The sequence below is a fragment of the Sceloporus undulatus genome, chromosome 3, assembly GCF_019175285.1.
Source record: "Sceloporus undulatus isolate JIND9_A2432 ecotype Alabama chromosome 3, SceUnd_v1.1, whole genome shotgun sequence".
Lineage (NCBI taxonomy): Eukaryota > Metazoa > Chordata > Lepidosauria > Squamata > Phrynosomatidae > Sceloporus > Sceloporus undulatus.
Genome location: NC_056524.1, coordinates 67,687,243 through 67,713,664, shown reverse-complemented (window position 1 = coordinate 67,713,664; position 26,422 = coordinate 67,687,243). Strand labels below are relative to the sequence as shown.

Here is a 26,422-nt window from a genome sequence, read left to right as displayed (position 1 = left end):
TTCCTCTCTGTCTGCTATGCTCTACCTTTCCTAGCATTATTATCTTTTCTAATGATTTATGCCTCTTCATGACGGGGCCAACAGTTGTAAGACATGATAACTGACAAATGACTGCAAGAAACAGTTAAGATTTGAATGCAGCATATATGAGAATTCATAAAAGTAAAGTTCATATTTTAGATGGGCTTCATAACAAAATTTGAGGTGGGCCTCATACCATACAGAGGTAATTATTTTTTAAATTCCACTTAAGCTACAAGAAAGGTGAAGCATTTATTGACCAGGCAGATAAAGTCATTCTTTGAAGCTCTCCAGATGGCAGAGGTAGCCTTCTGAGCAAACATAACTAATAAGGTAGTTTAAATATGAAAGGATAGATGTATAGTTAATGATGAAGCCTTGATTGGAATCACAGGTCATAGCGCGGGTAATTGTATAGGTTTCACTTTAGCTAAAAGTATACCCTAAAAGGAAGTTTATAAATAAAGGGGAGTGGGATTTAGGGGGAGGTGTAAACATGGGCGGAGATTATGTATTCGTATTAGGCACTTAGGATTAACTGTAAACCTTGGTGGCTCTATCCAATGGAATTTCAAGGGAGGGACTCTCACTGGCTGGAAGAGGGAATAAAAATAGCCAGCCACATCTAGCAAAGGTGTGCTTCTTTCTTAGAGAACACCTCCTTTCTGCAAAAACATATAATAAGCTTTTGCTTGCTGTGCTTCACCTGTTTTGTCCTGACTGAGTTGACTAGATACTTGGTACTTAGAAACCATATCTCACATCAGCCACATCTAGTAATGAGGTGGATATTGTTAGAGAAATATAGAAAAGCTATATTACAAAACTAATGGCTAATTTTTTTTGCTTGCTGCTTGACTAGATAATAATAAGAAGCAAATACTAAAAGGTCAGTGTGTAGACATGTGAAATGCTGTGTTAGCCAGAACTTTTGTTCAACATTTGTGGTGGCTCTCCCTCCCATCTGTCTGGTGACTGTAGACTCTTTCTGACAGGACTAGCCAGACTTCAACACTTGCAACTTTAGCATCTGTTTGTATCAGCAACTTAAGGTTTACTTTCTGTTTTTTTTGCAAAGCTCTTGCAAGTGATCATATGCATTTAGAAATGTCACTTAGAGAGAGAGAGAGAGAGAGCTATAGGCAATAGAATGGTAAGATGCGCCTTATATGGAATGTATGTCTGGGGCTGAGTGTGAAGCCCAGCCTGCTGTTGTTCTAATGTTACAAAAATAACTGTCAGAGTACAGGAGAGGGCTCTTAGGCTCTGGAAATGATTCTCCTGTGAGTCTTCAGTTGAATAAAATCTGTTTTCCTTTCCTACCTTGGCCCTTGGTTTCCAGTTATTTGCAGCCCATATCTGCCTCACAAAACTATGGTCCCTGGGACAAGTTTTGCCTATACTCCAACAGTATTCATTAAATGCTTACTGTATATACTCATGTATAAGTCTAGAAATTTTAGTCAAAAAATTGACCCCAAAAACCTGATTTGACATATCCATGGGTCAATGTAAGTACCACACTCTAACTCTTAGAAGAAGAAGAAGAACAACAACAACAACAATGGAACCAGTATCTGATGAAAGGCAGGAGCTTAATCTATCTTGGAAGCACTAATTCCCCTCTATTCTCTCATCCATTCAGCCTTTTGTGTGAGCACAAATAGTGATGGCTGCTTGAATTTTCTAAGTTGTTTGACATAGTTTCTCTCTGCTTCATTCTTTACATCCTTTGTTACATGTCCCTAAGTTTTACCCTCAGCGTATCCACGGGCCATATCAAAAGCCGTAATTTTAGCCCCAAAAATCTGTCCTTGACTTCTACACGAGGTCAACTTATTCTTGAGTATATATGGTATTTTTTACCTTCCCTATATAGAGATATATTTGCTGTTCACACTTATGGGAAAGATATTTGGGAACACTATTACAGGGCAGGTAATCTATTCTCTAGTCATACCAATTCCAAATTTGATTTCCCTTTTTTCAAAATACTCCAACTTATCCAACAAAAATGGGCAGTGGCAATTCTATTCTATACATTTTACTTTCCAGCATCACTGCAACTTTCAGTCATAATGCCCAAATTTGAATGGTTCTTCTGACATGATAATTTTTGTTTTTCTTTGTGCAAATTACATATCATTGCACTGGCTTCAAATGTTTACCATTTGATTACTATGATATTAAAATGAAGTGTTACAGATTTAATACTACAGACAAAAACCTTGAAACAATTTCAAATGCAGTGCTTTCAGATGAACCTACTCACCTCAGCCAGTCTCCTGTCTTGAGACACTGAGGCATACTAGTGGCAGGGTCTGAACCTATGTGCATAGCACATACACTCAACTATGGTTCATCCCAAAGCAAGGGAATTTATGCAACAAGGTTTCATGACAGATAACTGCCACAGGGATCATGTCAAACAGTTTTATAGAGATTTCTATGAAGCTTTACTGGGATAATTCATCTCTTCATTTGTTGTAGTTTCTATGCTAAATTTCACATTATATTAAACATTCTTACTTTGATGGTTCTTCTTCCTCAGCTAACTCTTCTTCTAGTTGTATAAATGTTTGAATCTAGACAGTAGAAGCAACAGAAAAAAACAAAACAAACACAAGGTATTAGTATATACAGTTAAACCAGGAGTTCCCTACTTTGGGGAGAACCCCCTTAGTATGGAACCAGGAACTCAAAGGATCATGGACACCCTCTCAAAGTGGCTACCACAGAAGCATGCCAAAATCCTTATTTATTTATTGTCAAATGTTATAACAGTGTTCAGTGCAGTCATGCTGGCCACATGACCACCAGAGTTGTCTTCAGACAACGCTGGCTCTTCGCCTTAGTAACGGAGATGAGCACTGGCCCCTACAGTCAGTTATGACTAGCCATTCATGTCAACCCTTACCTTTACATAAAATGTTATATACTGAATAGTCACTATAAAGAAGGCCTCTGCAGCAAACTGCTTTCCCACAGAAAGGAAAACTGGTGAGGCCAGAAGACAGTTAACTTGGGAGCAACCACCTTCTCCCTGGGCCAAATGTGGTGTGAAGCAGGACGCACTGGAGGCTTTAACCTTCTTTTTCATGCTGTGGTCCTGATCTGGATAGGCACACTATGCCTTCATTCTACACTGCAAAAAGTGGTTAGAACTTAGCTTTGCAGTATGCCCAGCCTCCAAATAATGTTTTCCCCCTTCAATATCTTAAAAAAACAAAAACTGGGATGGAAAAATCCTCTTGCTGATAAGTGCAAAAGAAGCTTTCTGAAGGCACTGTGATGACTTTGGGCATTATTGAGGGTACCCTACAGTTAAAAATTAAGCTTCACCTAAAAGAAAGCTCTTTCATCTAAAGCTTGCTGTCTGTCCACTTTCTAATTTATTATCGCTTACCAGTTCTGTCACCATGATAGGCCATAGTGAGGTTAGGTGCTGGGGGGAAATTCTTAGCAATAGAACTCTGAAAAACAGGAACATCTGTGCAGCTACTATGGACGTCTGTCCAACGCGCAGGTTGTCAGTCAATCGCTCTAGAATATCATTTAACCAAATATTAATTTTAAAAAAAGAAATCAAAATAAATGAAAAAGGAAAAGGAAAAAGAACAAGAGAAAATGAATTAACACTTGACAATGCCAGGTGAAGGTTTGAATTAGTATAATTTTGTCATATCTAACATACATTTCAAAGAAGCTTAAGTCTACTTCCTGAGATGTGTCCAAATGCATTTGAAGAAGTAGACTTAAGTCTACAAAAGCTCATGCTGCCAACTTCTTTCTTTCAGTTAGTCTCAAAGGTGCTGCAAAATCTCTTCACCTACTGATTTTACAGACTAACACAGCTATATCTTTAAATACATTTCAAAGATTGATATAACTGGTAGTAAAAGCATAGCAGAAGATTGTGGTTTCCAAAAAAATGAGGAAAATTTTTGCTGACTTAGAAGCTATCCAAAGAGATTTAATAAAAATAAATAATAAAATAAAACTTTAATTTATATCCCGCTTTTTGTTTCCACAATCAAAGTGGCGTACAACCTTTAAAAATACAATATATACAATTCCCCCACTTAAAAAAGGATTAAACAGTTCCATCCATTAAAATAACAGACAATAAAAATCTAAAAACAAAACTACAATAATAATATAACAATGGGCAGAGTCTTCGCTTGTATATGTCTGTGGGGGGCGCATTACATGGCCGGGATCTATTCCGGGAAGGCCTGCCAGAAGAGATCCGTCTTGACAGCTTTCTTGAAGCTCTCAAGGTTGGCAATTTGATGGATCTTGTCCGGCAGGCCATTCCATAAAGTGGGAGCGATCGCGGAAAAAGTCCTCTGGGAGGTCGCCGTCAATCTGATCTTTGTGGACTGCAACAAATTCCTCCCAGAGGATCTGAGGGTATGGGGAGGATTGTACGGAAGGAGGCGATCCCTTTAAGTAGGTTGGGCCCAAGCCATGGAGGGCTTTAAAAGTAATGACCAACACCTTGTACTGTGCCCGGAAACTAATAGGCAGCCAGTGGAGTGATTTTAATATAGGTGTAATATGGTCACTCCTAGTTGTTCCTGTAATCAATCTGGCTGCTATATTCTGCACCAGTTGAAGTTTCCGGACTAGGCACAAGGGTAGCCCCATGTAGAGCGCATTGCAATAATCAAGTTTTGCGGTTACCAGTGCGTGTATTACAGTTTCAAGGTCATCTCGTTCCAGGAAATGGCACAGCTGACGTATCAGCCGGAGCTGATAACAGGCACTCTTGACTGTTGCATTCACCTGATTTCTCATCTGAAGCGACGAGTCAAGAAGCACCTCTAAGCTGCGAACACAGTCCTTTGAGGGGAGCGTGAACCCCTCTAGGACTGGAGGTTGCGGCCCGATAACTGGTTTGGGGGCCCCTACCGTAAGCACTTCCATTTTGTCTGGTGGTTCCCTTTTTTATAATAGTTAAAATACAGTATTTGCATTGACCCATGGATAAGTCGACCCAGGTTTTCGGACTCAATTGTTTTGACTAAAGTTTCTAGACTTATACATGAGTATATACAGTAGTTCAAATGTCAATTAAATTGACACAGTGTCAGTTAAGCTGGCCAGGTGTCAATTAAATTGTCCATACCAGATGACTGTCTGTCTGAATTCTTTACATCTCTGAATACTGTAATATATCATTTTGATTAATTTTAGAACAGAACATTTGTAAATGCTGCAAAGCAGAAGCTCACCTTGTATTAAAGGAAGGTAAAGATGATATTGATCAATTTCTCCACTGAAAATGGCAAAAGCCTGACGTTTTAACAACATTGCCTTTTGCTCAAAACTTGGGAAAAGTTTTAAGGAGCTGCTCTGCATATCTAGAATCAAGATCATAATTGATATCAACATTAACTTGCAACATTAATTTAGGAATCACACAGTTGCTAGTTTAACAGATTGCTTCAACTGGTAAGCGGTTTGAGTAAACAAAGTAATAAAATCATTACATATCAACAACCTGAGTAAAAACAAATAAGAAACAAATTCAACTTCTTGTTTTCTTTATGTTGATTTAAATTTTTTCTTAATGTAATGGGGGGGAATCAATTATGAGAGAATACTTACTCATCAAATCTTTAAACATAGTTTTCTCATGAGTAAGAAGATGATCAATAATGGCTCGCCAGCTGAAGAAATATGATAATCAGATAGAGATTAATATAATTTATATTTAAACCTTCCATGTCATTTAACATTTATGTAAAAATCACTGATGCTATGAGTCTACTCTAGTTGGGATTAACAATTAGATTCCAGCCCAAATCCTGGATTTCTTTAAAATCAGGTCCTGAAAAACCATATGCCAACAATTAAAGTCTGTTCTTATAATGAAGCCCAGTGCTGTCTGAATGAGATTATTGTGAATTTAACTGCTATTTTGCTTTTAGAGAGATTCCAAATGCAATTTATAATTATAATACAATGGGGACTGTCACTGTATTCATTCAGAAAGCAGCCACAAGACTGCCATATTTATATGTCTTACTGAATGCATGAAGTGTCCATCTGGAAAAAAGCTGGGTCCATATATAGTTCCAGAACATCTTTCTTCCATGCACGTTTGGTATAGGCATAGCCACTTAGAGAACTGAGCAGAAGAGTACTAGCACGGAAGCTTGGAAGGTTATAGGCACTGTAAACACACACACACAAAACACAGATCATACACTTCACTAATGTGTATGACAATTGGCACACACTTCAGAAATTCCTTACAGTAATATTCTACCTATGATAAATTCTACTTAAACTTATTAATTAGCAAGAAAATCTGCATAGATTAATCATAAGGAAACTCATTAGCCGATGAATTCTATGATTCCATGAAAATTAGTACATCTTTCCTAAACTAGAGCCAGTTACATTAGCAAGGAGAGCAAACCTACAGCATAGATAACATTTAATGCTCTTCTTTAGCCTCTGTAAATATTTGCTTTGCTAGCTTATATTAGGAGCTAAGATCACTCTGAGTTTGATCATAATCCATTTGCCAACTTTGAGAAGAAAGCAGTAACTCTTTCCATAGTTTATCCTGAATGCATGCATTGTTACCAAATTCTGACATCATATAAAGAGATCTTGTAGCACTTTTGAGTCTAACTGTAATGAAAGCAGTTGTAGCATGATCTTGCATAGACTAGGTCTACATCCTCAGATGCATGGGGTGAACTGTTGCCCAGGAAGAACATTTATAATCTGACTATATGAACAGCCACAGAAATGCAAAACTTGTGGGTATGAGGTGACAAGATCAGTTTTAACTATGGTTGTTGAATGACAAAGGCAGGTGAAAAGATATTGCCTAAGGCCAAGGTTGAGCATAAAAACCCACTGGGTGACCTTGGGCAAATCTCACTTTCTCAGCCTCAGGGGATAGAAATGGCAAACGCCGTCTGAAGAAACCTGCCAAGAAAACCCTTGGCTGGCCTTAGGGTCACCATAAGTCAAAAATGACTTGAACACAACAACAAAAACTACAAAGGTCAAAGTGGGTGGATGTTAAAAGATTACCTATATAATAAGGTCTTTGCTTGTCTATCCTAGATAATGCATTTTGATGCTATCCTTTTCCTGAAGTTTTAATTTTGTTAAGAAAAATGAATCTGAATATTGTATCCTAATAATTCTTTCCTCTTAATTCTTGTTTCTTCAAAATCTGTCTGAATTGCATTAATCATCCATAAATACTTAACTTCTTAAGAATCAAAAGCATCCTAAGGATTTGTCTAGAGAAAAATAATGTTTAGCATAATATTAATAACAGTGTGCATATTATTTTAAAAATTCCATATATATGGTTTATGGAAAAAGCTATTTTTATACCTGTGATTGCGTAAGTAAGGAAATACATAATACAGCAAACGTGAGATTAAAGGCACTGCTTTCTCCTTTTCATCACTTCGATAAACCATATCCAAGAGAGAAGCAAGAACCTAAAGAAAAATAATTCCATATTAAAAAGGTACAGCTCTTTTACTATTGGAACAATTTTTTTTTCAAAACACCTCATCTCTTTTTATTTACTTTCATCATCAAACAAACTAATGAGTCCATTACTTAGGTATTCACAGAAAATATTCATACACCCTGCCAGGTACGCAAGGTGGAAAGGTGATGCATGCTCAAACAACTCAATTCTGTTAACAGGGTTAAGAGAAGGCCTGTGAGAATACAGAAGTCACAACTATGGAATGCATTTGTGTGTCACATATTCATATACATGTGTATTAGAGAGAGAGAGAGAGAGAGAGAGAGAGAGAGAGAGCATGGTTAGTGGTTTGTATGTTGGACTTGCACTCTGGGTTTAAATCCCTGCTCAGTCATGGAAATCCACTGGGTGACCTTGCACAAATCACACTCTCTCAGCCATGGGAGAAAGCATGGCAAAGCTACTCTGAACGAATCTTGCCAAGAAAATCCATAGGATAGGATCACCACAGGTTCTCCACAAATTGGAAATGACTTGAAGGCACAAAACAATAACATATGTGTTTGTTTGTATATATACACACAAATGTACATGTGCTTCTATATACGTGTGTAGAAATTTACAGATAGACAGAATGTATGTATATATGAATGTACTGTATATGCATAGCAGCTACTGAACTGCTATGTTCTTAAAGGAAAAAATAAATCAGCACTCACCTCTGCAAGAAGAGAGAGGGCTTGAACACTGTAGACTGATGGAGCAGATGCAGAAACCATTGAAGAAGGTATTGCTGAGGTATCTGTAGAAGTGACATTTTTCACTTTCAGGACAATGCTGAAATTTTTACTACAACAGTATTAGTTTTTTAAGGGAAAGTAACTACATAGAAAGTACACTGGATCCACATGCTGCTGACAAAGGAATAAACTGGACAAAAGAACATGACATTTTATTGTCTCAAGTGTCTAATCTGAAGAACTACTCATATGCTCAATGCCTTTCAAAAATAATAATGTAAATAAGGTGAAGTTGGTTTGGAAAGGAACCATGTAGAGCTAAGCAGCACTGGGAGAAGAAGTACCCTAAAATCTTCAACTTTCCAAACACAGGGAAACATGCTTCTGCAACCCAGTGCATGTAGGATGCGTCCATTTGAATCAGAGAAATAGCAAGCTAGGAAAGATTTAAATATGTGACTTATAGGTAGGTTATAAACCGCCATGAAAGTACGGAGTCAGTCGGTACTAGGGTTAGGAAGGTGCGGTGCTTCCGCACCCCCCTAACCCTAGTACGGACAGAGTCCGTACAAAATGGCGGCTCCCCTTCCACATGGGGGCCGCCATGACAACCCGCACCGCTCTATACGGGGCGGCGCGCGGCGTGACGTCGTCGGTCCACGCCAGGGCGCTTAGTGCGCCCTTTGCGCGGACCAGGAAGGAGCTCCATTTCGGAGCTCTTCCGGTTTGCGGCGTGCTTTGCGTCGCTGGGCGCAGCCTTCAGACGGCTGCGCCCAGCGAAGCAAGGGAGAAAGAGGCCAAGCGGCCCCTTTCTCCTCCTCCCCGCCGCCGCGGGGTGTCCTTGGGGCTTGAAGCCCCAAGGATACCCCTTTTCAGGCTGCGGGGAAGCGGACTTTTGCCGCTTCCCCACAGCCTGGAAAGTGGCGGATCGGGGCCTCGGAGGCTGCCGGTCTGGCAGCTGAGGCCCCAATACACCAGGGAAAGGGGCGGGTGCAGCCCGCCCCAAACGGGCGGTCTGTAACCCGCCATAGTTTCTCAGACTGGCCTTTTTAAAAGGCGTTGGGGCATTTTTAACCAAGTTAACATGTAATGCATCTTTAAATGCTGAAGAAGAGTTCTTTTGCAACCTGAATATTATAATTCTACACATTGAGAACTAGTCCAACACACTTGTTTTCCATTTTTTGGAATAAACAATCATACAGTTTTTCTGACTAGTATATAGACACCTGAAACCCTACTACACTCAGCAAAAGACCTGAATCAAAGCACCTGTTAGGGCAGCAGTTCTCAACCTACAGGTTGCGACCCCTTTGGGGTCGAACGAACCTTTCACAGGGGTTGCCTAAGACCATCAGAAAAAACATATTTCCGATAGTCTTAGGAACCGAGAATAGTGGGTGGGCACATAATGAACAACAAGGCCTCTAATGTAATGGTTTGCTCTTTGTCATCATCTGAACACCAGAAAAAGTCCACAGGCATTGGCTTAAACAAAAACAATACAAAACAAAAGACAAAATATATTTTTATTAAGGTAGACCTTTGACAACTGACTTCATTAGCACACAAAGGACCTCTTAACTGGATAGCTGCTATATTTTTTATTTATATCGTTTACTTATGCATTTAAAATTGTGTTTTAATATATATATATATACTGTGTGTGTGTGTGTGTGTGTGTGTGTGTGTGTGTTGCACCATTTTGTTGCAAATCACCCTCAGGGGAGAAATGTGGGGTTTGAATAAAACAAACCCAACACTGCCACTAATCCCTCCTTCATTTTTCCAACATTCAGTAAGAGGCAGAGTTGTTGTGTGCAATGAAAAAGTCAGCATACTGCATTTTGATTACTAGATGATCCAGAAGTTTTTTGTTTCTCTTACCACACAAATCATCTTCAACACTGAATTCCTCTAAAGAGACTTGAGGTTGGGCTTTCACCTCCAGATTCCTGCTCAGCCAGCTAGTTTGTTCTAAGGAGGAACCAGCAACATTACCCACAGCTTCCAATATTTTCTGGGTCACCTCCTAAAAGGGCAAAGACGGCAAGACAGAAAAGCATTTATTACATACAGTAATTTCCGTTTGATGGAAGTTACAGTTGCCCCTCCTAATGCGTGGATCTGAGAACCATGCCCTTGAATATACGTGGAGGGATGACCTCTGCTATTTGCAATGGCGAGTGCACCCATGTTGCGCTCACCGGGGAGTGCTCCACTCAAGTCTATGGGGCTTGAATAAGCGCAAGCCTTCGTTTTTGTGTGTGGGGGTCTAGAACGGATCCCCGCAAAAATGGAGGGCCAACTGTATATTGTTTTATTGCAATAAACTAAACAAACTGAAAAAATATGACAACAATCACATTACTCAAATTGCAACCCATGAAAATTCCATTCACATAATGCTGAGAAATATACAATCTCAATATATTCTGACATAGCAAATCTAAATCAATAACTTCTTGCTGGTGATAAGCAGAAAGGGCCCAAGTCATTTATCTGCCTGATACTGAGCAGCAAATCTTCCCCCTACAAGTCAACGAAAGTGGCATCCATGGCTTATCAAGTTATTTTGACACAAGGAAGAAAGTCCTCTCCCCAAAGCTGGAGCTTATAGTTGTAAACCGCTTAGACACTGCTAGTTCAGTATGAAGCGGTATATAAATGAAGCTCCCCCTCCATTCTATAACTAAAATAAATAAACAAATAAATAAGAATTTCCTGACCTTTCAGGGTGCCTGAGATAACTGCCTCAGTCTGCCTAATGATTTAAGTATGGGAAATGTGACCTGTGCAAATAATGTGCAGCTTTTTGCAAGACTTTTAGAGAGTGATCTACTGTTTTTTGAAGTTTTCTTTTTTCATTTTTTAAAGACACTTTATAGTCCTTATGGCTGCAGTAACAAATCAAGGCTTTCTCTTATGATCTATAAAATAATGATACAGTTTTCACAATTTAATACATCTTGATTATCTTATTAGGTGAATGATTCTAGCTCTGTTCTGCTTGTTTGGAAACATATAACAGAGAACATCTCACAGGTCATTTAGTCTGACCCCTGTACGGGAAGGGTATGCAGCTAAGACGACAATTTCAGTTAAATCACTGTTTTCTCTGATACAGCTTAAGCCAATCCACAAACTTGTGGTATTTTCATATGAGCAGTTCCTAGTGCTGCCAATCAATCATTGTAAATCACAAGCATCTTGTAGCAACAACAGGTAATAACAACAGCTAATGGAATTTGCTATGATAAGAAAATATGGCAGGGCTACAAGCGGAAGACAGCAATGCCTGTAACTGCCTTGTGAGTTTATCCCCCAGTACAATAACATAGCTGACTGAAGCCTATCAAAGGCTGATCTGCCATACATTATTAAGTTACATAAACATATGAACAGAAGTCATAGGGTACCTGCAGGTCTTTCTGATCCTTCTTATTTTCTTGGTTTGGCGTTCTGGTCACAAAATCATTCAGGGTACTATTGAGGAATAAAGCCAACTTAGCAAAATGATTAATTATATTTATTACTGCATAAATGTATTCAAGGAATTTTTGTTGCCATACCTAAGAAGCAAAAAATATCCAGGTGGTGCCAAATTCAGTTGCACAGATTCCTTCAACACTCCTAACAATGACTGGAAGTTTTCTTGCAAGGCTGAGGCAGAAAGACTATGGGGATTAAAAAAAAAAGTCATGTTTTCTGTTGGAAAGACTGAAGTGACACTCTCCAGAAATACCAGATAAAGGTTTACTGGCAAGGCTATTCCACTGAAGCTTCTTATTTGTTGTTGCTACAGGGCAGTTTAAACAAATTTGGTTAAGTTTGCATTGAACTCTTTAGGGGACGACTATATTGTAAACTTACTTTGAGCCTTTATAATAAAATGGGGAACAATGAAGTCTAGTAAACAAATGTATTTAGAGAAATAATATTGTGCTCACTTTTAATATTGTCCTTACAAATGTATTTAGGGAAGTAATGTTGTCTGTACACTGAGTGACCTAATAATAGTGGGCCCTTAGTACTGGTGGGTTTCCCATCTGTGGATTTCAGCATCCTAAGATCATGACAACCCATGTTATCCAAGGGCACCGGATGCACACAGGCGTACCGAGGCAGGCATGTGCATGTTGCCATCCATTGGATAATATGGGACTTGAGCTTCTACATTTTTCCCATCTGCAGAGAGGGCCTGGAACTGACATCCTCCAGATAGGGGGATGATGATGATGATAATGTCACACCTTATTCCCAAGATGTGTAAATAAAAACATTAGTAAGAATAAAAGATAAAAATATAATTAAACTAGGTTAAATTAAAGCAGTTATAACATTTATATTTATATTTAAAAGCTATTTAATAAATATTTAAGAACAATAAAAACAAAAGCAGACAGTACAGTACAATTCTGCAAGACCCAGTCCATTTGAGCAGTCTTCAAAGGAGGGTGCCAGTCTAACCTCTCTCAGAAAGGAGTTCCAAAGCCTGGGAGCAGCCACTAAGAAGGCCCTCTCCCATGTTCTCACATGTGATGGTGATGGGACAGAGATGAGCCTTCTGCAGAGGATCTCAAAATACAGGCAGGCTTACACTGAAGAATGACCCTTTAGGATATAACTGGTGCTTTGAATTGTGCCTGACAATGAACTCACAGTCAGTGAAAATGTAGCTACAAAATCGATAGAATCCTATTTATTCATAAATTGCAGGAAAGGAATTAAAAACAATGGCTATACAAAGTCTATTTTAGTATAAATATAATAAAAAAACAAGGAAACAATTGCACACAAGAAGGACTATGACTCTCTTGTCACACAGAAAAAGTAAAGTATGGCTTCTATAAAAATGGAGAAGTACAATGTTTTAGACAAGGCAAGGCGAAGTGCTTTACTCTCTATCAACAGTGTGCCTGTCACACACTTTATAAAAGTAAGACAGTCCATATTCAGAAGTATTACAACTGACAGGGCTCCAAACAGATATAGAATGGAATTATAACCTTTTATGGAACATGTCTTTAAAAGTAATTAACAGGATGATGTTCTGCTGTAGGGCTCATGGTATCGTATCATATGTAACAACAAAGAACATGAGACTGTTGATATTAATTGTTTAGCACCTGTCTACTTTATATCAAAGTTGCTCTATAGTCTTGAAGTACATGTCAGGTATACACAAGATCTCTAGAAGAGTACTGTGCCCAAATGTTACTTTTCATAAGAAATAAAGACAGTGGCATCACTATGGTTGGTGTCACCCTAGTGCATGCTGTCACTCCCCAGGCTGCTGGACTGGCACACTTTCCAGCTACATCCCTGAGCCAGGCTGCCTCTGCCGTGGAGGTGGTGCTGTGCTGCTGTGCTGTTTGACAGCCCATTCTGGGCACCCTGGTTGGTGAAGGGAGGCAGCTGGGGGGTGTCTTGGGTCAGATGGGACCAACTGCCCCACTGGGTGTTCACTCCTCCTCTGAAGTGTCACTTGCTACAGTCCCTGCACACCCCTACTAATGCCTCTGAATACCAGAAGACCATTTACCTTTGTATGAAGGCATAGCAGAACTGGAGCACTGGGATATCCACTAGGGTAGCCTTCTGCAAAAAATGTAAGAAGAAACATACATAGGTATAACCCATTTATCTAATAATAAAATAAACACACAGAGACAACTGATTAATTCAGTATTACAAGGATTCACGCTAAATCCTAAATATGTTTACTTGGCAGTAACTTGCTTCTAATTAGGAATTTCACTTAGAGAAAAAAGTTTTGTTGTTGTTGTTGTTGTTTACTTCCCAGGAGACTTCACCAAAAAGAGTCCATCCATCCTCTAGTTTATTATCTTGGCAAACTGACCATACAACACTCAACTCTGCATATTGCATATACTCACTTAACAGTGATAAAAAGGGAAAAAAATCTAGAGTTCTTGTTTTATTCCTATCTATGTTTTTTGTCTTCTCTCCAACACTTTCAACCTGAATTAAAAAGTGCAGCTACTTATTTTTTACTATCTTTTGCAGGCTGCTTGTCTGAATTTGTGTTTTATGCTGTTGATTTGGCTTCCATTTCCTTATACAGTATTTTATACTTTGAACCTGTTTTTATGTTAGTTCTGTGAGCTGGGCTGTTCTGCCTTGAAAAATGGTTTAAAAAGACAAAAATAAACTAACAAAATACTAGGATAGAAAAGGATGGCAACAAGGATCTTTTGGATACATTAAGCAAACCTTTCCTAAACCTAGATATATAAAAAGATGACCAGCAACTACAACTCTTGTATTTTGAGTTTTTTAAAAAGATTCAATAAAATGAACTGTTACCTCTTCCCCTTTGATCTGGGATGGCTTCTTGACAACTTCTTTTACTAGTTGCAATATAGTATCAGTCTTCAGAGTATTAAGAGCACAAACAAGATCAAGGACTACAAGCTGAGATGTACTAGCTACAGGAGGAATCTGAAACACAAAAAATCATTAGGAAAAAGATCACCTCCTCATACTGAACTATAATACACATATTCTGGAATATTCTTTCTTTGTCCAGTGCTGCAAGCATACCCAGAAAAGTTAACACAGTGGTACTCATACTTTTTACCCCTGTGACCCCTTTACATCTACATGCAGATGTTACCCCCATTCATGTACACAGCATATGAATAAAAATAATTGTTTAGCGTGTATATTTTCATTTGCACATTCATGTAGATTAATATTTTAATATTTATATTTTATAAGGAAATATCATTGTTCCAATTAGAACAGTTCTATTTAAGTAAATTCAATATTTAACACAACACATGTGTAAATTTTACACATAAAAAACGTTTGGGAAAAGGAAGATGAGGGATCAGAGCCTCCAAGTCTCATGCCCCCTTTGTGCAACCCTTGTGCCCTTCAGCATCCTGAGACCTACTGAGTTATTCAATGATGTCCAAAGAGTATACAGAGAAACCATACATAGTTGCTTGTATCAATAAATAATCGGATGAAAGCTTATTCTTAAAATTTTTGTAAGACTATTTCTGAGCAATATGGAAAGTAAACTTGGTATATGAAAAGTCCTCAAGTGAACATACTGACAAGTGTTAGGGTGACTTGAGTGTTCTCCAGAGAAAATTTAGCAACATCACCCAAGTCTCTTTATTCTGAAATTCTTGGTAAATTTTTGGTTGATCAGAGGAGACTCATTTGAAATGAGTAGGTTATGAGTTAAGAAACATAAAGTGCTCTTTTAAAAAGGCAATTATTTTTAGAGGGGATGGATCGTGAGAGATTATAATTGGAATGAAAGGCCTGTGACAGGCTTTAATCCATTCACAGCAGAGCTGCCCATTTTAGGATGGTATGTTTGAAAGAACCAAATTGCAAGCAGAAATATAGGTTCAACAGGAGGAACACTTATTAAAGAAATACATCCTTGGATAGCAATAGCCTGATCCTTTCTAAACTAATCTAAAAGTGAAAAGGATGGTTGTGGCATGTCTTCCTTCATCAAAGAACAGATGTGAGCAGTGGAGAGATTCAGTCTGGTCAGATCTTTTTCTTTACAACAGAAGGCAGTCACTTAATTAACCCTGACTGGAGCAGACAAATGTTATCTGACTTATGGTCAGTTTTGGGATAGGTGGCTGACAGAGGAAGGAAAAGCAAGCAGGAAAGGAAGATAAAAGATCAGGACTTAATCCCTCTTTGTTTAAGCCAAGGCAGCAGTAACAACAAGTGAAGAAATTGCTGTTCATTAAAATAAATTTATTAATACAATTCAAGGCAATTTTAGTTCTACTAATACAGAGATAATCAGCTAGAAATGAAATAGAGCAGGAGTAGGAAAAAGGGGAGGAAGGAGTAGAGAAAGAGAGAGGGAGAAATAGAATAAGAGGAAGGCCACGTTACAGGTGGATTAACTCAACTATGGACTATGACTCTGGAGAGCAGTGGGTGACCTTGGGCAAGTCACACTCTCTCAGCCTCAGAGGATGGCAATGGGAAATCACTTTGAAGGAACTTGTCAAGAAAACTCTGTGACAGGTTTGCCTTAGGGTCACCTTAAGTCAGAAACAATTTGACTGCAGACATCATCAACAACAACTCAATAAAAGAAGCCACAGCCTTGAGTTTCCAAGACCTGAGGAAGGCTGAACAACAGGATGTTTTGGAGGTCTTTCATTCAAGTGACTTGACAGCACATAACAAAGAAAACTGACAATGGAGAGAAACTACTGAAGGAGAAACTCACTTTTACATTTTGTTCTGTCTCCTAAAAAAACCAAACTAATTAACAGGTTAAAAGGCAGATGACAATTTCTTAAGGCTACTGGGAGCCCTAGGGATCTTCTAGGTCCTGGTTATTGTCAAAGGTATTACAAGATCTCTTTGCATTAAAATACTTAATTTACATTGGGTTAAATGGATAAGCATTAACAAAGTTTTCTGTCTCTTGCCTTTGTCTAAGGATATTTTGAAAAACCCTAGAAATTTATTTTTTAAAAGCTCCTGAACTGTTAAAAGCTATTTTAATGCTTTAGGGCATTTAACTGAATGTCAAGAAAAATAAAAGTCAAATGCAGATTATTATATGTGAAATGCCTCTTACTATTATAGCTATGGCCCAGCTAATGAGAATTTGGTGCTCCAGATGGAGCATAGAGAACAGCCCACCAAACAGTTTCTTTGCACAGTGCCCATTCATGTTTGGTTGACAACAAATCATCAGCCTCGGAAGGGTACATTTTTCATTTTTTCTTTTTACCTTTGTTTTGCTTTGATGCTTATGCGATTTTTTGCTGTTCCACACTGCTGCTACTGAAGCTATAAGCTGCATTCCAAGCTGTCCAGTGAGTGGATTCAAGAACTCTAGAATTTTATTCTTTAACGTCTGTAAAATAAAACAAGATTAAATGTTTCTTTTAGAATGGATCTGAGGAAATGTGTTTTCCCAGCGGCAAAATAGTTTCCAATAGGATTCCCTGCATCAGCTGTTAGGCATCCTGATAAAATGGAATAAACTATAATATTTTGTTTTCAATCAAATCTTTTATGCTTTCATTAAGAAATCCTTGTCTGTAATCCCCCGTGAGCCTAATTTCCACAAAAAGAGCTGCACACACTATGGTAATGTGGATACATTTTTTCAAATAGCACTTTCTTTATGTTGCAAATTAGAGCCTGCTTCTGAAACTGTTGCAGTAACTGAATGCACAGGGCAAGCATACAAAATATGCTTTGCTACAATATGGTTCATTGGATCAAGGTCTAATTACAAATCTTGCTAGTTAATCAATAGGATTCTTGAAACAACTATTTTACAGACCTGTGGTAAAAGTAATCTACCACATTTGCAGGTTCTGGTTCATTACGTATGGGAGGATTTGATGCTGTTGATAGCTTCATTTTACCAGACTTTAAAATGTATTCATTATGCTTTTATCTCACTTTCCCATAGTAGTCAGTTAGCAAACACTATTTAAAACAAATTAATGCAAATGAAAACAGAATCCATACCCAAACGATGAATATTATTTCAAACACCTAAACAGTTTAAAAGGCCAATTTGAAGAGATGTATCTGTGCACCCTTCCTAAAATGGTGCACCCTAAAAGTGGTGAAAGTGGTAACAGGTTTCATCTCTGAAGGGAGTGCACTGCATATTCTGGGGCAACACAGGCAAAGATTATGCAAAATTGGATTTTGTATTAACTGTACATTTGGATAAATAGTACTGGTAAAGTAAAAGGCTAAATCTCTTTGTTAAGCCCACCTACTTTAGGCCCAGAGAATTAATAGGGCTTACATAAAGTTGATTTAACAAGTCCTGATGATTCAGTGGGTCTACGTTAGTTGGAACAAACTACTGGCTATATAGCCCAACATTTTTAATACAGGAAATTGTTTTTTTCAACTGGTGTTCTCACAAACAGAAGAAATCTAGCAGAGAAATAAAGTGTAAAAGTAAATATGACATGCTTCTGAACCATTTAACAAGACAACAAGCAGGCTTTTTAGCCAATGAACAAAATCTAGAGAAGCCAAACCTTGTGATAACTTCATGCATTTAGTGATAACTATCTAAGCCCCCCCCCCCCCCCCCAGAAGAGCATACTCTCAGACAGTCCCAATTTGGTAGGGGCAGTCTCTGAGTCATTTCATTTTAGTTGCTTTTAAAATGCCCCAATATCCCTCTCTCCTCTTCCTGTTTCCTCCCTTCATCCTCAGCTTACTTCAGTTGCTGAAAACTGAGCTGAAAGTGCAAAATTATTTCTACTCAATTCAGTGGGGTAAAGGCAAAGAAAGGATAGAATCTTTTCCTTCTCAGTAAGCTCAGTCAAAAGCAAACTGCTGCAGACTCTCCTAGCTTATTTGTTCCTCCTTATTGTCATCTGTACCACACTGATGTTGCTTGGCCACACATATCCTGATTTTCATGTGTGAAATGTTGGAGTGTATGTAGTATGCAAAAGCAGCATTGGAGTGAAAAACATGAAAGAATGGGGATATTATTTCTCCAAATTGCAAAGCAACCCTCTATTTGCATTACTTTATTTAGAAATGTAATCTGTTCCAACTGACCAACAGAAAACACTTATATATTTCCCTGTTCAATATTAACACAAATATTTTCAGCAATAAAATTAGAAACCTTTAAGATTATTCCAGCAGTAGACCACCATGCCTATATAGCTAGTGCATTTTTAAAGATATTGTTAAATATGTTGTTCATTCTCCCATTCAAAACATTTATGAGTGGAAGCTTCTCCTTTATATACAATCTTGACATTCAGAGCTCCAAATACATTTACAGATTTTTATTATCCTACTCACCCACCAGAAAATAGTTGAATTCAAAAGAATAAAAATGTCTAGAACTCTTATCAAAAATTGGCATAAAACACAACTGAACTGAGATCACAAAAGATTTGTACTCGGAAATTATATGTATCTTGGGTTTGTATAAATATGAAGAAGGTACTGAAACGGGTGGGAGCCACATGCTTCACCAATTAAATTGTATATATTTATTCATCTCCACTCGGATGATGAATAGGCCTGGGTGCCCACTTGACATACAAATATGACTTTAAAAAATGCCTTGCTAATAGACCATCCAAGTGTACTGAAGGGATTCATACTTTGGTAGCCTTAAAGTAAACTGAAGAAGAGCCTTTTGTTCCAAGGAAGTCAGCTGGTCTTTTTTGAGATTCTTCCTTTTTTATGACATTCCAGACGAGAGACATGGTATTAATGATGCGGGGAAGTTCTTCCAGAAGGGCATTCCTGGCATTTCTTAGGCTTGTTGGGTCAGCACTCAGAGGTGACTAGAAAAACCAATAAAATTATACACACACACACACACACACAATCTCCACATTATACATATTCAGAAAAAAGAGTTACCATATTCAAAATTCTAAATCAGATATTATCAAAAAAGTTAATAAATCTGTTCTCCACAATACATTATCAGAACCTAATTTAACATATATCTAAAAATACAGAACTTTATGTAAGTTCTACTTATGCAGAAACAGGGCTATGAACAATTTCTATACCACTGTTCCTATATCAGAACTCTAATTTTGCTGAACCCCATTCTGACAGAGGTCTTGGCTTTGCAATTGGACTTAAAAGTAAAGCATAAAATGAGACATGTTGGCAATCATTTTTTCCCAGCTTGGATAAATTGTTCCATATCCTTCATTTTATATTTTAACTGGAACTCCTGTACAAGCTTGAAAGCTTTTGTAAACTATTTGACTACATTTGCCTTCTCAAAATATTACACATTTCATTAACATTGTTCAAGCTAAATGCATTGTTAACTCTCCTGCCTTCCAAATATCAAAGAATTAGTTTTTGAAGTATGGTAGAAACCCGATGTGTCCACAGCCAAGGAAATCCACTAAACCTTTGTTATCTTGTCCTGAGATGCTATGCCATCTTTTCCTAAGGACCACATGATTCTAACACTTCATGTTCACATACACGTCATTTTATTTGAAAATTGTCAAAAACATGTATTTGATATTTTCTGTTGAAATTAAGAACAGGATGGTTACCTTTTTGGTCTGATTTGGTTGATCCAAAAGACAAAAATGACCAATAGTTGTTAGACCCTCCAAAAGAGTTAGAGGATAATCTGGTGTAATGTTCTCCCTTCTACAATGCATGCTTTAGGGAAGAAAAGGAAAAATTGAGTCATTTATTTCATGCAGAATTTAGAGGGCTCCACTAGCCACAACCTGTTCTTAGCAATAGAAGTGGAATCACCCAGCACACCCACACTGTGCATGCCCACTCTCAGCTCATTTCCCATTCGCTAGGGAAATCCCATTGCAGTTTTGGCTAAAACAGGATAACTGTACAACCACAAGACTCTACCGATATAATTCCTCCCAAAACAAAATATGTCCCACTAGCTTTTCCAGAAGTAGCTGATGTGACCTGCAGAAGGTCTGGCAGTTGTGGGAAATGGCTCTCAGATTCTCTGAAGGCACCTACTCTCTAATCATTTGCCTTTACTCAGCTAACGTTCTGTTGCTACTTTCAGAGACCCTTCTTCTGATGGCTAATTCTTAAAATTAAAAGAAACTGAAGGGAGCAGTGGGTAAGTGATCTTCATCAAGTGAGAGGGAGGAAAAGATAGTGTAAGGAGAAAACAGGTGAAGAGAAGAAGAGGAAGAAAGTGGTCTGCTAAAAAAAATACAGAGCAATGAAACTACTATCCTCCTTGATAAAAACTATGTAGTGGCTTCCCTTTCCAGTGCAGAAAGGAAGCTGAATGAGAAGCCCTGACTCTAGCACCCGATGACAGGAAACATTTGGTTCAGGGGAGCGACTATAGTTCAGTGAAAAAACTTTGCATGCAGAATAGTGGTTTTCATACTTGAGGCCCATATGCTATTGCTGGATTGTCATTCCCAGTACAGTATACCTGGCTACTAGCCACATTGCTTTTAAGAGGCAGAAGTCTAACAATATCTATGAACACAAATGTGAAAACCACTTTCCCAGAAAGTTTCAGTTTCAGCCTCTGACATCTTCTGCCTGAGTCACTAATTAACCAGTTGCACAACATAGTGCAAATTAATGGGCTTGCCAAACAATATGCTGACATAGGCCTGTTACAGACTGCCAAAATAAAGCTGCTTCAGGTCTCTTTGGAGGTATGCTGTTTAAATGATGCATGCGTCCTAAGAATCCGGAAGCTGCACCAAAGCTACACTCCAGTGCTTAGGAATGGAGTGTGGCTTTGGCGCGACCTCCGGACTCTTAGGACCCATGCATCATTTAAACAGAATCCCGCCAAAGAAAGAGACCTGAAGCAGCTTTATTTTGGCAATCTGTAACAGGCCATAAAGGCAGTTCCATGTTCTTAGGTATTCTAGCTCCACAATAAAATTTAGAATACTTTAAATAGGGTGTGTGTGAGAGAAACCTTAGCCTATGGCTCTAATGATCCATTCCAATCTCAGAGATTTCCTCAACAAGCCCTTCCCTCTTCCATAAAACCTGAGGTCATTTGAAGGAGTCTGCTAAGCTCTGACTTCAGCACTTGGCCAGTGCCTCCAAGTGATGGCTGACAGTACCCTGGCCTTCCTTCCTTTTCCCTGTGTGCAGAAGAGACATTCAGAGGGAAACAAGTTCCTCAGACACAGCGCCAGGCATGGAGATTCCACCAAGTACTTTTACAGGCACCTGGTGATATCATGGAATGGCTACACGATGGTGTCATCCATCCCCCAGAGGGAAATTTACTCATTCCCATTTATGGTTTTCTAATAAAACATGAGGAATATGTCAACTGACTGAAAACATAATGAGCAAAATAAAATAAAAAACCAAAAAGAAAACCCACACTATTAACTGGTATTTCCTTACCTTGCAGACCCTTTGGATGGCATCTTTTGAGTTTCATGTTCATATTGTTTGACAAGTTCATCCAGGTTCTTGCATATCTGAACAATAAATGGTGCCACTGTCCACCCTAAAGACTTTCCAAAGTAGGGCAAGGAATATGCAACCAAGCCCACCCAAGCTGGATGCATGCCATAACCATACTCTGGTTGTAATCCTCGGACAACAGCAGAGACAAATAATCCTTGAGATGTTATAGGGTGTGGATGTACATACTGCACAGCACTAATTGCCTCCTGAAAGTTAAGAGCTCTTTGCCATTCCTTCGATAGACCTGGCTGGTTTTCAAGTTCCTCCTGCGTTTGCCCAAGGTGATGCTCCAAGACTATCAATACTTGCAGAAGTTTAAGGAGCTCAATCTGTAAAGGGTGCTCACTCCAAATCTGATCACGACCAAAATTTATGAGGCTTTCTTCAAGGACACAGTGATCACTTAAACCATTAGTCTTATTGGCCATAATATGTTCATAGCATTTCTGACTAACATACATAGAAGCAGATAGAGAAAGAAGGACAAACTCCTGAATTTTGCATCTTCCAAGCAAGTTGCGAATAAATTCTATGTTCTTGCCCTCTGTTGATTTAGCCATTGTTGCCAGTTGTGTCATCATCCTGATCAAGACCTCAACACTTTTAACTTGGACATCCCTATTGCCAAGCACATCTTTGTGAGTCACCTTTAAGTAAGAAGGATAATAAGAGCGCAGGAAACTCAGACAGAGATAGGTCAGTAACTCTATTAATAAGGAATGAGGACATACAGTTGGTGACTGAGTCTGAAGCTTTCCATAGAAGCTTTGTCCCACAAGGGCTTCCTGATGGCGAGATAGAAGATTGTAGATGAGGTTCAGATGAGCTGTGGAGCTGGTGTCCATGCTAGTAGTGGCTACAGCTTCAATAAACTCTCTAGGGTTTGTTTTGAGCACAGCCTCAAGGACAGAAAAAGCATATAGGACTCTTTTGGAATCATATGGCTGCAGGTATAAGAGAACGTGCTTAAACAAAGCCTCAACTATCTCCTGTTTTTCCTTCTGCTGCTTTAACAACCTAGATGTGGTAAGGGCTTGGAGCTCTACATCCACCTCCTCATCACTTGAGAGAGATTCTGATGCTTGCGTTTTTTCAGAATCTGCACGCACCAGGTTCAGCATGGTACTGGATCTGGAACTGTCAGGGGGATAAACATTGGATGAACTAACTTGTTTCAAGATTTCTTTATCATTGATTGAGGCACTATGGTTCTCCTCACTGCTCATGTCTTGCTGGTCCAGAGAAGGAGAAAAGGACGATGTATTATCACTGTCAATGGGCCCAGTGCTGGTATCAGCAGACTCTGTATGTTCACTATTATCCTCTTCACCCTTCTCTTGTAGAGATTCTGCATGCTGAGAAGGATTATTTACAGACAATTCATTTTTTAGCAGATATTTCTCAGGGTCGTTTTCAACTTCTGCCCATATTGCTTCCCTGTCCACAGTGGTAAATTGGCTCAATGGCAAACTTTCCTCAGAACTGCTTTCATGTAATCCAGAGGCTCCCAAGGACTCCAGGAAAGATGCTTTTTTCTTCTTATACCAGAGATTCATGTCTTCTGGGGGGGAAAATCATTTTAAAAAACCTATTACTTTATCAGTAATGAAGAAATTCTCAGGCAATCACTGTATCCCTTCCTACCTATTTGAACACTGAAAAATCTGGACCATGTGAGTGAGTGAGCTTTGTAACATTCAACTATAAAATCTATTCCGAGCATCTGCCTACACGTAGATATTGTAGGAAAACAAAAAGACTTGACATGGTTTGGGTTCAGTCTGTCTGAAAGACTGTGCTCCTCTAGCTGAGGCTGCCCAAGTTTGAAGATCGAGAGGAATGTGCTTTCCCCCAGTTCCACTACTACCACAGGCATGTTTGGTGAGGCCTTGGAAGACAGCCTTCTCAGTAGCTGCTCCCAGGTTGCTGAATTCCATCCCACAGGAGACTTGGTCGGTCTCTCTTGGTTCTCTTTCTGCTGAAAGGCAAAGGCCTTTTTATTTAAGCAGGCCTTTGGCTCTTGATTTGAAGAAGCTTTTAATGGGTATTGTTGTGCTTGTATCTGTTTCAGTGTGTTTTAAATGTGATGAAAACAGTTTTTACTTTTTGTTTTTAACAGTTATTTGTTTAAAAAACTTTTCATACTAATGCCTTATTTTAACTGTTATTTTCAATTTGTAAGACACCTTGAGTCCTGTGCTAGGGGAAAGATGAGATATAAATAAAATACATAAATGAATAAGTAAAACTGATTACACATTTTTAATAGTTGGTTATAGTATAGCCACATTATTGGCTTATGTTTTTACATTATTACCTGTTTTGAACCTTTAGGTTAGAAGTCAAAATCACTATCTTAAAAAAAAAAAAAGCCCCAAAACCAATTGATGCAATAGTGATATAGTGGGCTATTTAATTTTAACTCCTTTCTTCCAAAATGAATTAGAGCAGCTGTGATATGCAATATGCTATTTTCATTTATTGCAAATTATTACTTTAATACTTTTATAAACAAGTTACTATATTTAATGCAAACAAAGAGAGGAAATTGTTTCCCCTCTGTAGTTAACATTTTCCAACAATAGGTATGTCTTATGTTTTGAAATAAGAGTTTGTCTTTAGATCATCTTTTCAAATTTCCTTCCTTTGATCTCAGGATCAACAGCTTCACTGAACTCCTATTTATTTTTTTCCTGAGCTTAATAGTTAAGCCTTGTTTAAAATACACTTAAAATACCAGTGGAAGGTAGGGAGGACAAAGACCGGTTTCTGAGAGAAAGGCTCCAGCATGAATCAAACAGAGTGAATACAGCTACTTGAATCAGAATGACTTGAACTGCTGGAACAGGTCAGGAATTGGAGTTCTGTCAAACCAAACAGACCACTGTTTGTGAGAGTACTGATTGTAGGTCCTTTTCTGTTGGTTGTCACATGTATGCCCATCAGAATTTATATAAATATTAAGGACATGGTTGAATGATTTCAAGATGAGAACAGCTATTTGTATGTTGGTTTATTTTCCTTTCAAGGAACCCAATATGAACAGACAGTATCAATATCTCGTAGGTAAGATTTCAATTTAAGAATGCACATGAAACTTTGCTTTTGGACATTATTATATCATATGTGGTAGTAAAAGAGGTAAATTTTAGGCTTAGGGTATATGAAGAGAGAAACTAAGACTAAACCTTTTGATATCATAATTGCTTTACATAAATCTCTTGATATTGTCCCATTTTAAAACTGTATTCAACTGCAGTCAAACCACTTTTTAAAAGGGGTACTTGGGACAAGAAAAGAAAAACAAAAAATGGCACAGGTGAGGCTAAAACATTTTGAACTGTTATTTGGGAAAGGGAGACACTGGAATTCGGGGGGTGGGGACAGAACATTTTAAATGTTTATACAATTATGAGTGTAATGTAGGATGTAACTTTTCTCCCATAAAACTAGAGTTTGGGTTACAAAATTAAAGGTAATAAGTTCTGGACAGATAAAGTAACATATAATCTACACAGTTTATTTTTAACTTGCAGAATTCACTGCCACAAAATGTGATGATAGCCACCAGTTTAGATGACTTGAAAAGGGAATTAGACACATTAATAGAAAAATAGATCTGCTAATCTGCTATTAGTCACAATGCTTAAAGAACAAAAAAAGAATGCCATGAAATGCCACTTTTTATGGGCTGGAGGCAGGGCAAACTATTGCAGGGAATGGTAATGACCCATATGTTTATCAGATGAATCTGAATGGGTCTGATCCAGGAAAGCTCATCCTAAATACAATTACCTGCTGAGTTCTTCTGTTTGATGCAGTGGATTGAGGTACGCTGTGTCCTGGGATGAAGCAGAAGCAGAAGTACAGGCTCAAGAATCCGTGCAACATCATTAAGTGACAAGGCTCGTATCAACCAGCCCTGTGCTGCAGCACCAATTGCGCCATCTGAACAATTAAGACTGTCCAGTACAACAAAGAGGGACCTGCATGGAGAAATTATATTAATGCTTGTTATGCTTGTCTGGGTGGCCTTAATTCAGAAATCCAAGCCCCATCGTGAAAGCAGAAAGCTTTATTCATAAAACTAAAGTTGTTCACAGCATGGTAATGTTAGGACTAAAGCAATTTTGGTTTTACAGTATATTAAAAGCATAGAGCAACTAAACCCCATTTTTTGTGTGCTCAAACCCCATTCATTCCCACTCTTTCCTCCCAGGACTGCCCCATGACC

At 38.4% G+C, this 26,422-nt stretch overlaps 1 protein-coding gene across 4 annotated transcripts in view; it reads right to left on the bottom strand.

Annotated features, from left to right (window-relative positions):
* DOP1B (DOP1 leucine zipper like protein B) overlaps positions 1-26,422 on the bottom strand; it is an 86,317-nt gene that overhangs the window by 7,002 nt on the left and 52,893 nt on the right. For 2 of the 4 annotated variants that reach the window (XM_042457447.1, XM_042457445.1), the window contains exons 18-34: positions 25,984-26,174; positions 22,123-23,749; positions 20,301-20,412; positions 19,374-19,559; positions 16,997-17,122; positions 14,569-14,703; positions 13,784-13,839; positions 11,811-11,915; positions 11,658-11,724; positions 10,126-10,270; positions 8,218-8,300; positions 7,393-7,502; positions 6,056-6,202; positions 5,635-5,696; positions 5,259-5,387; positions 3,428-3,564; positions 2,551-2,606 (exon numbers count right to left, since the gene is read on the bottom strand). In XM_042457447.1, coding sequence (XP_042313381.1) covers positions 2,551-2,606; positions 3,428-3,564; positions 5,259-5,387; positions 5,635-5,696; positions 6,056-6,202; positions 7,393-7,502; positions 8,218-8,300; positions 10,126-10,270; positions 11,658-11,724; positions 11,811-11,915; positions 13,784-13,839; positions 14,569-14,703; positions 16,997-17,122; positions 19,374-19,559; positions 20,301-20,412; positions 22,123-23,749; positions 25,984-26,174 — 3,474 coding nt within the window. Of the gene's footprint in view, positions 1-2,550; positions 2,607-3,427; positions 3,565-5,258; positions 5,388-5,634; positions 5,697-6,055; positions 6,203-7,392; positions 7,503-8,217; positions 8,336-10,125; positions 10,271-11,657; positions 11,725-11,810; positions 11,916-13,783; positions 13,840-14,568; positions 14,704-16,996; positions 17,123-19,373; positions 19,560-20,300; positions 20,413-22,122; positions 23,750-25,983; positions 26,175-26,422 lie in introns of those variants that run through there. The other 2 variants (XM_042457448.1, XM_042457449.1) reach the window with 2 other exon arrangements.